This window comes from Chionomys nivalis, chromosome 11, assembly GCF_950005125.1.
Source record: "Chionomys nivalis chromosome 11, mChiNiv1.1, whole genome shotgun sequence".
NCBI classification, from domain to species: Eukaryota; Metazoa; Chordata; class Mammalia; order Rodentia; family Cricetidae; genus Chionomys; species Chionomys nivalis.
Window position 1 is genome coordinate 48,509,018 of NC_080096.1, and position 14,232 is coordinate 48,523,249.

The window sequence follows — 14,232 nt, forward strand, 5'->3', positions numbered from 1 at the left end:
TTTTATAGGAGCTGAGATTTAAACAACAATAAACTCAACTACCAATTCCATGTTGTGAAACATGGAAAACCAAGAAGAATCTTGTGGAGTTTAAACACTCCACAGTTTTCTTAAAGTGACAGAAAAGCAAAGTGTGAAATACAGTGACTTTGTTAGACAAAACAAAAATAAAACAGTCTTTTGCCAATAATGGTCTCTGCAGAAGAGACTGTATATTTAGGAAAACTTACCTAATAAAAACCAGTTTGACCCTGGTTGGGGCAGTTTTAATAATGGCAGATGCATTTTGATGACTTCTTCCATAAAGGATCTGATTGTTTATCTGTTTGGGAAAAAATAAAATATACTTGTAAAAATACAACCCATATATTTTACACAATGAATAAATTATACATTATATATATTATATATATATTATAAAGTATATGCTTGGGATTAAACAATAAAGTCTTCACTTTTAATCATGTGTATAGGATTCATTAATAGTAAAATAATCTCAATATTCTTCATACTACACATTACCAACGTAATTTTAAGCAACTGTGAAAAGTCTCCTAAACTCCGCTGTGGCTACAGGGAATAAAGGACTCAACTCCTTGACCCTGTGGCTAAACTTTATGAGAAAGGTAGTTGAGCTCATTGCAAAGTTTTATGGCAGATATTTCATATTCTATGACTTTTCCAGATTCTTAAAGAATGTAGGAAACAGACCAAACTGTAGTATATACAAAGCTCTGGAGGGCCCACTTAACACTACGCTGCAAGTGTGACATGGTTATTACATAGAATAAATCATTACCACAGGAGATATATGCCTGTTTTAAGTTGAATTTTAGGTCAACATTACAAAGTACATCTTACTGATAACCAATGAGTCATCTGTTCCTGTTCAAGGTGTACTGGAATTATAATTTGACTGAAGTCACCTAAATATGATAGAACAGTAGATCTAAACTGTTTTTATTTCAGATCCCCCCACTGATATGTTATATAATAACTACAATTATTCCCTCTATCATCTAATTCTACTCTCCCCATCTGTTTGATAAGGAACTAGTGACTTGTAATGTTATGTTATCCCTATGTAGCTGTGGCCTTGATAACTTCTACAGTCTTGGGGATGGTACAGTACACTTAATTATATTCAAGGGGACTGGAGTCTTTCCAAATTGGTGCTTAATCCATCTGCCCTTGATGTCTCTGTAATGCTGAATCTGAAGACACAATTGACATCTCTTTGAAAACATTGTTTCATCACAGTGGTTACACCCAGAAAGCAAAAGGGAAACAAACACTTCAAATAGTCATGGAAATACTTTTAACTGTGTTAAAGGAAGCCATGCCTAGGGAGGTACAGCCGTGGCTATAAGGCAATTTTTTCACTCTGCCTTTTATTCTGTCAGGTTTTATTCTTGGCTGAGATCATTAGTCTCAGAGAAGTGCACTGACTCCCACACTCCCAGTTATCTGTGACTCGCTGCTCTAAAGTGGTCCTGAGAACTGTAAGAAGAAAAGCTGCCACAGATCATGGATATTCTCTTGATACCAGAAGGAATTTTCCCTTCATACATTCAGACACTCATCTTTTCTGCTGTTAAACTTTAATATTCATACATTTAATAATGTGATTATACCCCAGATTTCCAACACTAATACAAATGTACAAATACTTTCATGGTTTCACTTTTCATACGAACACACACACAAACACACACATGCACACACTGCAGGGGAGCACAGACAGAAAGACACACTGTTTCCTTCCTTTGTCCTTCTGCTTTCCTGGGTTTCAGTCCTGGTGCTAGAGAGTAAACTCAGGCCCTTTCACACGATAAATATGTATTGCAAGGCAAACAGCTGCACATCCAAACTAAATAACATCTTCTCCAACTTAGTCACCAGCCAAAGGTTCTAAGAGTCACGAGAAGAGTGCTGACAGATCAGTGCCATGCCTGCCACTGCTGCTGCTTCCTGCGGTGCCAGCAACTGTGGCCTCGAAGTGTGGGGGCAGCTGCCTCTTGGCAAAGCTTAGGAAGTGCTACACAGTGGGAAACTGGGAACCGAGCAAGCAACTCAAGACACAGGGAGAACTTTACTAGATTAAATCTAAAGGAAAACTAAGATCTCTAGACAGAAACCAAAACAACTAAAAGGCTACAATAAATTCTTCTTTCTGGCTTTAAAAATGATATAATCAAAGACCAGTGAGATGGCTTAGTGAGTAAAGACACTTGCAACCATGTGTGAGGATCTGAGTTTGATACTGGGACCCAACATACGCTCACAAGCTGTTCTCTAACCTCTGTACACATAGGTACTCTCACACACACTCTCTCTCAGCTGCACACAGTCTGTATGGAAATTAGAGCACTAATCAATGGGATTGGTATCATCACAAGATGACACATGATTCAGTGTGGTAGTTCATTCCTGTAATCCCAGCACTGACAAAACTAAGGCAGGAGGACTGTGAGTTTGAAAGTCAGCCTGGGCTATTCCAGGAGGCTCTGCTCAATATAGGGAGTGAGAAGGAACATTGTCAAACTCTTTTTTGAGGCTACAATTACCCTAATACCCAAATCACATAAAGACATTACTAAGAAAGAAAATTACAGACCAATCTCATTCATGAACATTGATGCAAAAATACTGGCAAACTGAATCCAAGAACACATCAGAACCATCATCCACCATGATCAAGTCGGCTTCATCCCAGAGGTGCAGGGATGGTTCAACATTTGAAAATTGGTCAACCTAATCCACCATATAAACAAACTGAAAAAATAAAAACCACATGATCATCTTATTAGATGCTGAAAAGGCCTTCAACAAAATATAACATTCCTTCATGATAAAGGTCTTGGAAAGAGCAGGGATACAAGGAAACTAATAGGAAAAAAAAGTGGGAAGTACACTTGAGCACATTGGCACAGGGAACCACTTCCTAAATATAACCCAAGAAGTACAGACACACTGAGAGAAACAATTAATAAATGGGACCTCCTAAAACTGAAAAGCTTCTGTAAAGCAAAGGACATGGTCAACAAATGACAGCCTACAGAATGGGAAAAGATCTCCACCAACCCCACATCAGACAGAAGTCTGATCTCCAAAATATACAAAGAACTCAAGAAATTGGTCATCAAAAGAACAAATAATCCGATAAGAGAAAAAAAAAAGGAGTACAGACCTAAACAGAGAACTCTCAACAGAGGAATCTAAAATGGCTGAAAGACACTTAAGGATATGCTCAACATCCTTAGTCATCAGAGAAATGCAAATCAAAGCAACTCTGAGATTCCATCTTACACCTGTAAGAATGGCCAAGATCAATAACACTGATGACAACCTCTGCTGGAGAGGTTGTGGAGAAAAGGGAACACTCCTGAATTTCTGGTGGGAGTGCAAACTGGTACAGCCCCTTTGTATATCAGTGTGGCGATTTCTCAGAAAATTAGGAAACAACCTTCCTCAAGACCCAGCAATACCACTTTGGGTATATATCCAAAGGATGCTCAACCATGTCACAAGGACATGTTCATAGCAGTATTGTTTGTCATAGCCAGAACCTGGAAACAACCTAAATGTCCCTTGACTGAAGAATGGATAAGGAAAATGTGGTACATTTATACAATGGAGTACTACACAGCAGAAAAAAATAACATCTTGAATTTTGCAGGCAAACAGATGGAGCTAGAAAACATCATTTGAGTGAGGTAACCCAGACCCAGAAAGACAATTATCACATGTAATCCCTCATAGGTGGTTTTTAAACATAAAGCAAAAAAACCAGCCTACAAACCACAATCCCAGAGAACCTAGACAACAATAAAGACCCTAAGGAAAACATACATGGATCTAATCTACATGGGAAGTAGAAAAAGACAAGACCTCTTGAGTAAATTGGGAGCATGGGGACCTTGGGAGAGGGTTGAAAGGGAGGGGAGAAGCACAGACGGGAGCAGAGAAAAATGTAGAGCTCAATAAAAATCAATAAAAAGAGAGAGAGAAGGAAGGAGAGAAAGGAAGGAGTGAACTATGAGGTGTGTGTGTGTGTGTGTGTGTGTGTGAGAGAGAGAGAGAGAGAGAGAGAGAGAGAGAGAGAGAGAGAGAGAGAGAGAGAGAGAGAGAGAGAGAGAGAGAGCTCTCTGGCATTTGTTATAGCTGCCCAAAGTGACAATGGCAATTGCTTGAACTAATTTCTGCTCTTTGAAATGTAATAACTCCAGTGGTGCAGTTTCTTGTCATTCTATGTATCTATGTTAACTTTAACTCTCTTTGCAATCTCAGAGTCTGATACCCAGGTCTTTGCCTTGACACATGCAAAGAAGAAAAAAGAAACAGATTTTCTGTCCACAGGATATTTCTATGAGATACTTACTATTATTATTTTGGTGCTGGGGATTGAACCTAGGACCTCACACATGCCAAAAAGGTGCTCTTCCATCCAGCCATATCCCCAACCCCAATCTTTCTCTATGACTATGTCCTTGTCTGCCTGACTACCACCCCCCCCCTCATTTAACCATTTATTTAGAGACAAGGTCTCACTATGTAGCCTAGGCTGGCTTTGAACTTGTCATGTGATCCAGGCTGGCTTTGACAGTGTGATGCTCCTGTCTGAACCTCCTGAGGTTGAAGGCTGTGATTAAAGGTGTTCACCATGTCCTGTGCCTTCTATGTTCCCGACCACCCATTCTTGCTTTCTGAGTTGTTTTTGGGTTCCTCTTCTTATCATTGACAATGGGGGACTTCTGTGACTCTCTAGATGTTAATTTCTGTCTTAGCTTTTGACCCCTGGCAATAATAGACATATTTGGGTGAGTTAATTTTCTCCCAGGCTCTGAAAGTCAAATCCCATTCATGAACAAACTAAAGCAACTCTGGGTTCCAAGGTCCCAGACAAGAGCCACGCCTGCGTTTCCAAGGCTGGGGAGCCATACTGCAGGTTTCCACACACATGATTTCCCCTCAGGGTCGCCCTCTGCCTCTCGGGGGAGAAAGGACAATCCTGTGTAGAGTGGGATAATTAGCTCAGTATTGGTAGTCTGCAGCAGAAGCAGAATTACGGTTAATCTAGTGAAGAATAAGCCAAAGTAAATGGATGTAAATCCTCTCAAACACTGCATAGACTTTCACTTTAAACGTCTTTAATGAGATTGGTTTTAATCAAATTAACTATGCAAAAATATTAAAGAGAAAAGTTTTCAACTACTCCTAATTTCACACAGTTCGTCTAAACAGGAGTATAAATTTATGCTGAAAAGCAGTTCAATTAATCTACTCAATGTATCAAATTGGGAGTAAAAGTTAATTAAGCTAGGGTTGAAAATATTAATTAGACAAAATTAAAATTTAGTTCAAGTAACAGATTTGCCCAAGGTTTGAACATCATGTCATAATTTATTACACTCAACCATCTCCCACCCATGTTTTCTTTTTTAAAGCAAAATGATGTATTATACAAGCCGATAAACTATCATTAGGGAGTGGAACTGAAACTCATACTGTGAGTGGCTAACAACGAAGTCAGAGTCCTTCCCTCATCTTCACTCTGAAACACCTTCTGAACATCATATTTTAAGACACTAGAATCTATATATTAACTTTAAAAACAACCTTTACTGAAGATAAATCACACAGAAAAACCAACACATTATATTTATAACCATCAGCCTTTTAAAATTTTTGGTACTGAACATCAAACCCAGTACCTGGACTATACCAGCGTTTAACCATGGCAGGAAATTTTAAACTTCAAAACTTTATTGTGAGTCAGGGTTTAAACAAATCGCCTTAGATTCAGGCTCATACCACCTTACCCAGAAGCCAATTAACTCTGGATCAAACAATTCCATTTCAATGGATTTAGCCTAAACTAGTTAAAACTTAGGCATTAAAATGTCACTCACCCTAACTATACTTTGAATTAAGAAAGAGCAGGAAAACTGCAGGTTTATCCATCTGTCATCATGGCAACAATGGGAAACAATCGCCATAAAAAGACCTGGTGAAGGTGACGTCTATCTAGGTGTATGGTTATAGAAATAGCAGTACTGAGAGGAAAATGTAGCAGATAAGCACTTTGAAAATAAAAGTTTCTTTGTGGGTCTAAAGAACTATATCTAATAGTGGGCTCTGTGGTGACAGGTTTGGGTGTCAGTATTTTAACGTGTTTATCATATTTCATTTGTTCTGTGTGTATATGCACATACGGTTTGGGTATTAGTATTTTAACATGGTTATCACATTTTATTTGTTCTGTGTGTTCATGTACATACATATGCATATTTGTCATGACATGAGCATGGGGGCATTAATGCAGTCCTCTCTCTCCACCATGGGCTCTGGGGACCCAGTTCCGGTGTGTGTCTGTGATCACAGCATAGGGGGGCTGATGCAGGTTTGTGGGCTGGAAGTTAACTTGGGTTACACTGTGAAATCTGTCTATAAACACAGCTTTGTAATAATCAAAAAATACTTCAAAAAATCTCTTATTTCTTCCTTAAAAAATAAAAATAAAAAATAAAATAAAAAGAAGAAAGGGGAAGGAGATGGAAGGTGTCCTATTACCTTCATGTAATCGGCGGGGATAAATAAATGGTGTAATCTACCTCGTAACAAGAATTGCTACTAATATTACAGAAAAAATGATGGTTTCTGGGAATTTAAGATACTTCAACATAACAATTGAGGGTATATGTCTTTTGTGTGTGTGTACATGCTCATATGCACCTGTGCAGGTGAATACACGTGGAGGCAGAGGTCAGCCTGGGCTGTCTGTCCTTGAGGGACTATCTACCCTGTGTTTAATGACTTTATTTGTGGTGTATGTATGTTTGTGTATGTGTGTGTGTGCACGCGCGCGCGCGGGGGGGGGGGGGGAGAGAGAGAGAGAGAGAGAGAGAGAGAGAGAGAGAGAGAGAGAGAGAGAGAGAGAGAGAGCGCTCCAATGCCACAGGGGCCAGAACCAGATCCTTGGAGCTGGAGTTACAGGCAGTTGTGAGTTGCATAATGCGGCTGCTGGGAAACCAAACCCTTGTCCCCCAGAAGAGGAAACACTCGCTCTTGCCTCCCCTCCAGCTCCACACTGTGCTTTTAGAGACAGGTTTCTCACTGGAACCTGGGCTCTTTCAGTAGGCTAGGCTGTCTGGCCAGCAAGCCCAGGGATGATCTGTTTTCTGTCTTCACCTTCTCAGCAATGATGCGACAAGGGCTTGCCACCCAACTGACTTTTTACATGGTATTGGGGACCAAACTCAGGTCCCCAAGCTTGTGTGGCAAGCATTCTACCATCTGAGCTATCTCTCCACAACAGGCATAATTCTTAATAATATTCTTAGTTGCTGTGGGACAATGTTTAATAAAACACTGACTGGTCAGTAGCCAGGCAGGTAGTATAGGCGGGACAACCAGACAGGGAAATGAGAACAGGAGAATTCTAGGAAGAGGAAAGCTTGGTCTGCAGTCCTGACCTGGCCACAGAGCAAGCAAGATGTGACTGCCTCACCGAAAAGGTACCAAGCCACGTGGCTAACATAGAGAAGAATAATGGGCTAATATAAGTTATGAGTTAATAAGTAGCCTGAGCTAATGGGCCAACCAATTTATAGTTAATGTAGACCTCTGTGTGATTTCTTTGGGACTTAACAACTGTAGAAACCAGGCAGGACAGAAAACTCGGCCAACACTTAAGTCAGATAAGCAAATAGGACTCAGGTTACTAGTGACCTGAAATTCCTTTACCAACAATATTAAGCTGGGTATGGTGGCATAGGTAGTTGGATCTCTGTGAGTTCATGGCTAGTTGATATACACAGCAAGCTACAGGCTTGCCAGAGCTACATAGTAACCCCCTGTCTCAAAATAAATAAAACCCAATCAGCCAAACAAAGAGAATATCAAGATAAAATGCCTATAGTAGTAATGTTTAGCCTAAGGTTTCTTTCTTTCTCACAAAAAAGAGGACATGATTAGAAATCTATCTCAATTGTTAGTTATATTTTCCTCATATTCAAAATATTTCATAAGTCCCTTTACTGACCTACTCAAAAACTCAGTCTCCAAGACTCTCCTCTCCCCTCCCCTCTCATCTCCCTCTCCTTTTAAAAGTGTTCAAATTTTACTTGTATTGTACATATGGTATGCCTGTGTGCGAGCACCCTCACAGGTGCCTACATGGACCACATGTGCAGGAGCAGAGTCTCTCCCTCCACTGTGGATTCTGGAGACTCAACTAAGGACATAGGCATTCATGGCAAGCACTTTTACCCACTGAGGCATCTCACTGGTCCCAGTTTCTAGTTGCAACAATTGTCACCTTGTTAAAAAAAAAAACCTGTCCTGCAGAGGCACGATGGCATCCTTTGCACCTAAGGATGTTTAGCACATACCTCATACAGTCTAGCACTGTCCTTCAGCATGGGCCCGAGACAGGGGGCCTGTGTCAGTATAATAAGGACTCAGAGACTCACAAGCTCAATGATTATAAGAGTTTGAGGTATGAAGTGATGCTGACAGAATGCAGGCCCAAATCTCCAGGTCCCAAAACCCCAAGTAGGTCTGGGGCCACTGCAACATGTAACAGAATACTCAGTAGGTGTCAGGGAACTCCTTTGCTTCTCTTAATCCTTAATGTAAGCAATCACTCATCTCCTATTCCAGCCAATTCCCAACCCATACAAAAAATGTCCCCACCTCCCAATTCTCAGCGAGGCCAAGGTAGAAGAACCTTCAAGAACTAACTCATGCTCCTGTAAGCAATGCTAGTCACCAAAAATAAAAAAATACAAGAAAGTAAAAGGGGGACTGGTGGGAAAAGAGTGGAAATCAGGTGGAGGGGAGAAGAGGGGGTAATGGAGCAAATATGATCAAAATATGTTACATACATGCATGAATATTTCATAACTTTCATAACATAATAAAGTTAGTATATCATTTAGGATATGCTAATTAATCTTTGAGAAACCCTCTCCTCATCAGTTTTGCTTTCTAAGGTTTCAGATCAAATGTGGTCTGAAGGTGTTTGATGAAAAACTCTAGAAATCCTTCATACTTTAAAAAAGTTTGTTTTTGAACTGGGAGTAGCGGCACATGGCTTTGATACCAGCACTCAGGAGGCAGAGGCAGGTGGATCTCTGAGTTCCAGTCCAGTCTGGTTTACAGAGCAAGTTCCAAGATAGCCAGGGCTACACAGAGAAACATGTCTTGAAAAACAAAAACAAATAAAAGAATGTTTTCGAATCCCGAATATGCACATGGGTTGATCTGTCATTTTAACACAGACCATGTCTTTGTTGACCCTGTCCCTCCCCTACAGGCTGGCATCATTCTCTCCAGAGTCCCCTTTCCATTTTCATGTCTCATAGTTCACAGCTTGGGTTCTGCACAGAGAACGGAATCAGCCTTTGTCCAGGGATCAACACTGCACGCCTGATACTGGCTACTCAGCTATCAGATCAAACATGCTCAGGAAGACACATTTATTTAAGAAATGCCACAAATATTCTGGTGACTCAGACATCTGAAAGAGGAAACCATAGTAATATACTTGAACAGAAAACTCATTTGTGAAACTTTATTACAGTACTTTTGCCTCATTGTTATACTGTACGAGTTACTTACTGTTAATACTGCACTATGCCTAATTTATAAAGCCAACTTTGTCATTAGTCTATGTGTATGGTGAAAATGTAGTATAAACTGGGTACTGGGGTTTATGCCTGCAATCCTAGGTCATGATTCAGGACGACTAACCTGAGTTTGAAGCCATCCTGAGCTTCTTAGTGAGTTCTAAATAAGCCTGGTCTAGAGAGGGAAAATTTGTCTAAAAATCAAATGAAAACAAAATTAAACAAAACAATAATGATGATGGTAATGAGTCTTATTATGAAAGGCCAGTACTACCCATGGTTTCAGGAATCTATGAGGGGGTCTTGCAATGTATCACCTTTCGGGCAGGTGTGTTATACAGCACAATTAGCGAAGTAATAATTCCTATTATGCAAATGCAAACAGATTGTATATGTGGTCAACAGAACACCCCCCAGAATACTCTCAGTGTCTATTTTCCCAGGTTGTACCTCAGTATAGCCTCAAGATAGTAAAGGAGGGCACGCTGAATAAAGGAGGGCTGAAAGAGTGTAGTACAATCATTACCAGTCGTGTTACACACCAAGAAGAGCCACAGAAACCTGAGGCAAGGAAGCCATTACTTCCAATCGGCATGTTCCTTTCCCTATGCCTGATCCCTGTGTTTCAATTTTCCTTAATGATCTGTTTCTTCCATTCTTGACATTTCATTTTCGCCACTAATGTGACTAGAGTTAGAATCACCTAGGAGACACATCTGAGAGGGTATTTCCAGACAGCTGTGATTTAGGAGGACAGACACAGTCTGCATGTGTGTGGCACCATCCCACATGGAGAAAAAAAAGGGAAAAGACGAAAAGATAATCGGAGTACTAGCAGTCATCGGTCTGCTTCCTGATTGCGGAAACACGTGACCAGCCCCCTCATGTTCCTGTCTCACATCCCTGCTATGATGGACTATACCCATTTGAACCATAAACCAAAATAATTCTTCCTTACTTAAGTTGTGGCTGATATTTTCCTTCCTGGTTAGGTATTTTGTCATAGCAATGAGGAATATGTCCTCATTTTGCTTTGTTTTCTAAGGTCTTAAGATAATCTGGCTCACTGCAGAGACCTCAGAACTTCTGTGAGAACAATGAGGACCACAGCAATAAGACGTGAATGACTACTATTCCTTCCACAAAACAGTAAGAGTGGAGCCTTCAGGGATGAAAAGACAATGAGGTGCAACTACATAATTCAAAACTCCTCCCCTAGCAAGCTGTCGTCAGAAACAGAAATGGCAAAAATAGAGCTGAAGCCTTCACAGCTGGAAGCTCCGGCAGAAAACCAGGACACTCTGCAAACTAGGTTTTACACAATAGCTTCTATGCCTGAAAATAAAGCCCAAGTCTATGGTAGAAATGAGGGCAAGCTCTTCAATTATGAAGTTCAGAAGCTCACAGGCTGTACATGAACAAGTTCAAAGGAGGACTGCCTTCCTTCTTTGGTTCTTAATAGAGGAGCATGATTTTATCAATTACATTCTTCTTTTAATGAACATAGACTTGCATTACATTTTAAGATGGATAATATCATATGGAATTGCAATGTGAGAATCTAAGGCAGGATAGAAAAACAAACTTCAGGGACCACAGGAAGGCATAGGAGGCTTTCATTTGAGCCTGGTTGTGTTTTTACTGGCTAAGAGTCCAGAATTCTGACACAACTAACAAATCTGGCGTAAAGAGTGTCTATATAGACCAGATGTGATGGTGCACACCTTTAATCCCAGCATTGAGGAGGTAGAGGGATGACCTTACTTTGGCATGTATGAAGGTCGTATTTAGGACCTACTCACAATATTCATTTGTGTTAACTTTGATCGATCCATTTTTAAATAGCTTTTGGATATTAAATACAGCTGTCTGTTTTTTGAGATAGGGTCTCAGTTTCTAGTTCTGACTGACCTGCAGCTCACAATGTAGACCAGGTTGGCCTTGAGATCACAGAGATCTGCCTACCTCTGCCTCCTGAATGCTGGGATTAAAGGCATGTGCCACCACACCGGGCCAAATACAGCTTTAACATGTATTATATTCATATCTAAACCATTCACGTCAAAGCCATTTGAAGTCACTGCCACAGTAAAAGAAAATCAAAAACCTAGTCAATCAATTCTGCATGAGTAGATATTAAGCATCAATTCTGCCAAAAATTTATGGAGAAACATAATTTTGTTTTAATTTTGAAATCCTAGTCCTCAGACTACTGTTTTTATACCAGGAGAATTTATTATATGAAGTATCTTAGGGCAAAGTTCTTTCATTAAAATTACTTGATAAATACACCCGGCTGTGGTAGTGTTGATGACATGAGCTTCTGAGTGTAAATTAAGAGATTTTATCCCACGGATGCACAGAATCTAGCGATTTACTTACTAGCTTCCAAACCACAGTCCAAATCATATCTAAGCTTTCCAAAATGTTTCAAATCTAATTTGCTGGCAAGGAACAGCTGTAGGCCAATGCCGACACCAAGGAAGACTGCATGATGTGGTGATAAGCACCTGGGCGGATCAACTCACTTTTGTGATTATAGTGGGGTTTTTTTTCTTTATGAAAACAATATCACGACGAGATCTGAATTGACCCCTGGTTTTATGTCTCTATCCCTGGAAGGTATGAGAGGTACTTACACTTCTTCTTTTCCACTGTACATGTACTAGACAGGACTCAGTTTAGGCTCCTGCAGGTTCCACAGCTCCACACAGCAGCCTAATCCATTCTGTTTTGAGCTGACACATCACTCAGACTCCCTGCACACCACCACTGGCCCTGTCTTCCCGCACGTGCATGGTAAGGAGGATTATAAATAAATCCTATATTCATATGGCAGCACCATGGCCCAGCATTGCGCTGGGAAAGCCAGTGTTCTAGTGCAAGCCTCATTCTGTGTACATGGTAATTATATGGTAATGCTTTCTGAAATTAATTCAGTAACCCTCATATTAGAACTGAAAGGAAGGGTAAAGGAGCTGAGATTTAATCACATTGTCTTCTGGGAGCTTAACAGAAAATTCCTTTTACACATGAACTGCGCCATCGCCCCACAGAACTCATGATTATTCTACTACTACGGTGCAATTGCACACCGCCAGGACTGTGGCAACCAGAGGCCCCAAACCGGTCACACACAAGGCTCTGGGAGAAAAGCAGAGTTTCTGATTTAAAAGGAGACAGGATATGTTCTTGATAATTATTTTACTTCTTATCTGGACTTCAGAGTCTTAAGCAAATGGATCAACTGTAAATCTTAGAGGCAGTGAGCAAAGGCATGACAGAACAGTCATGGCCGGGTGATGAAGAGACTATGAGTCAGAACGAGAACTATGGAAACACGCGTCACAAGACTGAACCCAATTCAGGGTTGAGGCCATAAAATAATCATATTTTGGGTGAGAGTTTATAAATACCTATGGTTCGCTCCATTTCTTAAAAATCCATTTGCACAATGCCGCGTTCCCAACCAGCTAATGTTCTGCAATATCCAGGGTCATGCTAGATTTTAGCTTTTCTGGTTCACATCATTAAATCGGTTTTCTATTCTCAGCTAGCAAGCACATCCCAATTCCTCATCTGTTAAAGAAAAAGTACTACATTTTTCCTGAGCTATAAAAAGAAACCAGGGACTATTTTCCCATATCAATTTATTTTCTGTCATCCTTGACCTGAAGTCAAAACTGTTACAAGAGAAGATAGGTTACAATTGCCTAAGAGCTGGGGCTTTGGTAATGTGCTGCATGAAATTACTAAGGAATAAGACACTGCTCGGACATGACTTCACAGACACTAGTATCAATATAAACGAACTAAAAAGACAAAAATACACATATACAGAAATGATAAGTTTTGATCCTATCAGCTAAAGTATGTCAGAGACTCTGGCAACACCTAGTCTACCATATTTGTCACTAGCTTCCCCAAAGAAAGGGTTGCCCCAAGGTTAATGTGGTCCAACCACTGTACTGCTAGCTCTGTGAAAGCAGGACTCAGTTCATGCAATACCTGCTACAGGACAGCCCCATCTGAGGGTCTGATGTAAGTCATTCCAACTACAAACCAAAAGAGGCTATGAGCAAAGCAGTAATATTCAATAACAAGAACCATGATGAAGCAATAGTGAGAAGTAACATGAGTAAATAGCTCTCTCAAAATGATTAAGGCAAAGGAAATTTTATTCAACTCAGGGAGAGGTCACAAAAATAAGTATATGTATTTTGGACTTATTTTTAGATATTTCAAGAAGATACTTGCTAAAAGATTTGAAAAAGCTGAGGCTGAAGAGAGATGGTAATTGGCAATAAAATCTGTGTCCCAACATATTTTTATTTGTTGCCACTTGGCAGAAACTAGAGCATCTCTGGGGAGGGTAAAAGGAACTGATACAGCCACAATGAATCTACTTGATCTCTGCGTCTGTAACTGAATATATGGCTGATATAACAAAAAGACCAGATCCAGAAGGCTAGAGGAAGGAAAAGGAAAAATACAAGGTCAATGCTAGTATTCAGTTTTTTTGCCCCCTGCCTGACGGAGGAAGTAGGATTAGCTAGCAGTTAACTCTCTGCTAGGCTGCATCACGATAAATGTTAGAAGA

The 14,232-nt window shown here is 40.2% G+C and overlaps 1 protein-coding gene across 2 annotated transcripts in view; it reads right to left on the reverse strand.

Moving 5' to 3' along the window:
- Positions 1-14,232, reverse strand: part of Patj (PATJ crumbs cell polarity complex component) — a 313,297-nt gene that overhangs the window by 119,002 nt on the left and 180,063 nt on the right. For both annotated transcript variants that reach the window (XM_057783541.1, XM_057783542.1), the window contains one exon: positions 231-322. In XM_057783541.1, the coding sequence (XP_057639524.1) occupies positions 231-322 (92 nt within the window). The remainder of the gene's footprint in view (positions 1-230; positions 323-14,232) is intronic.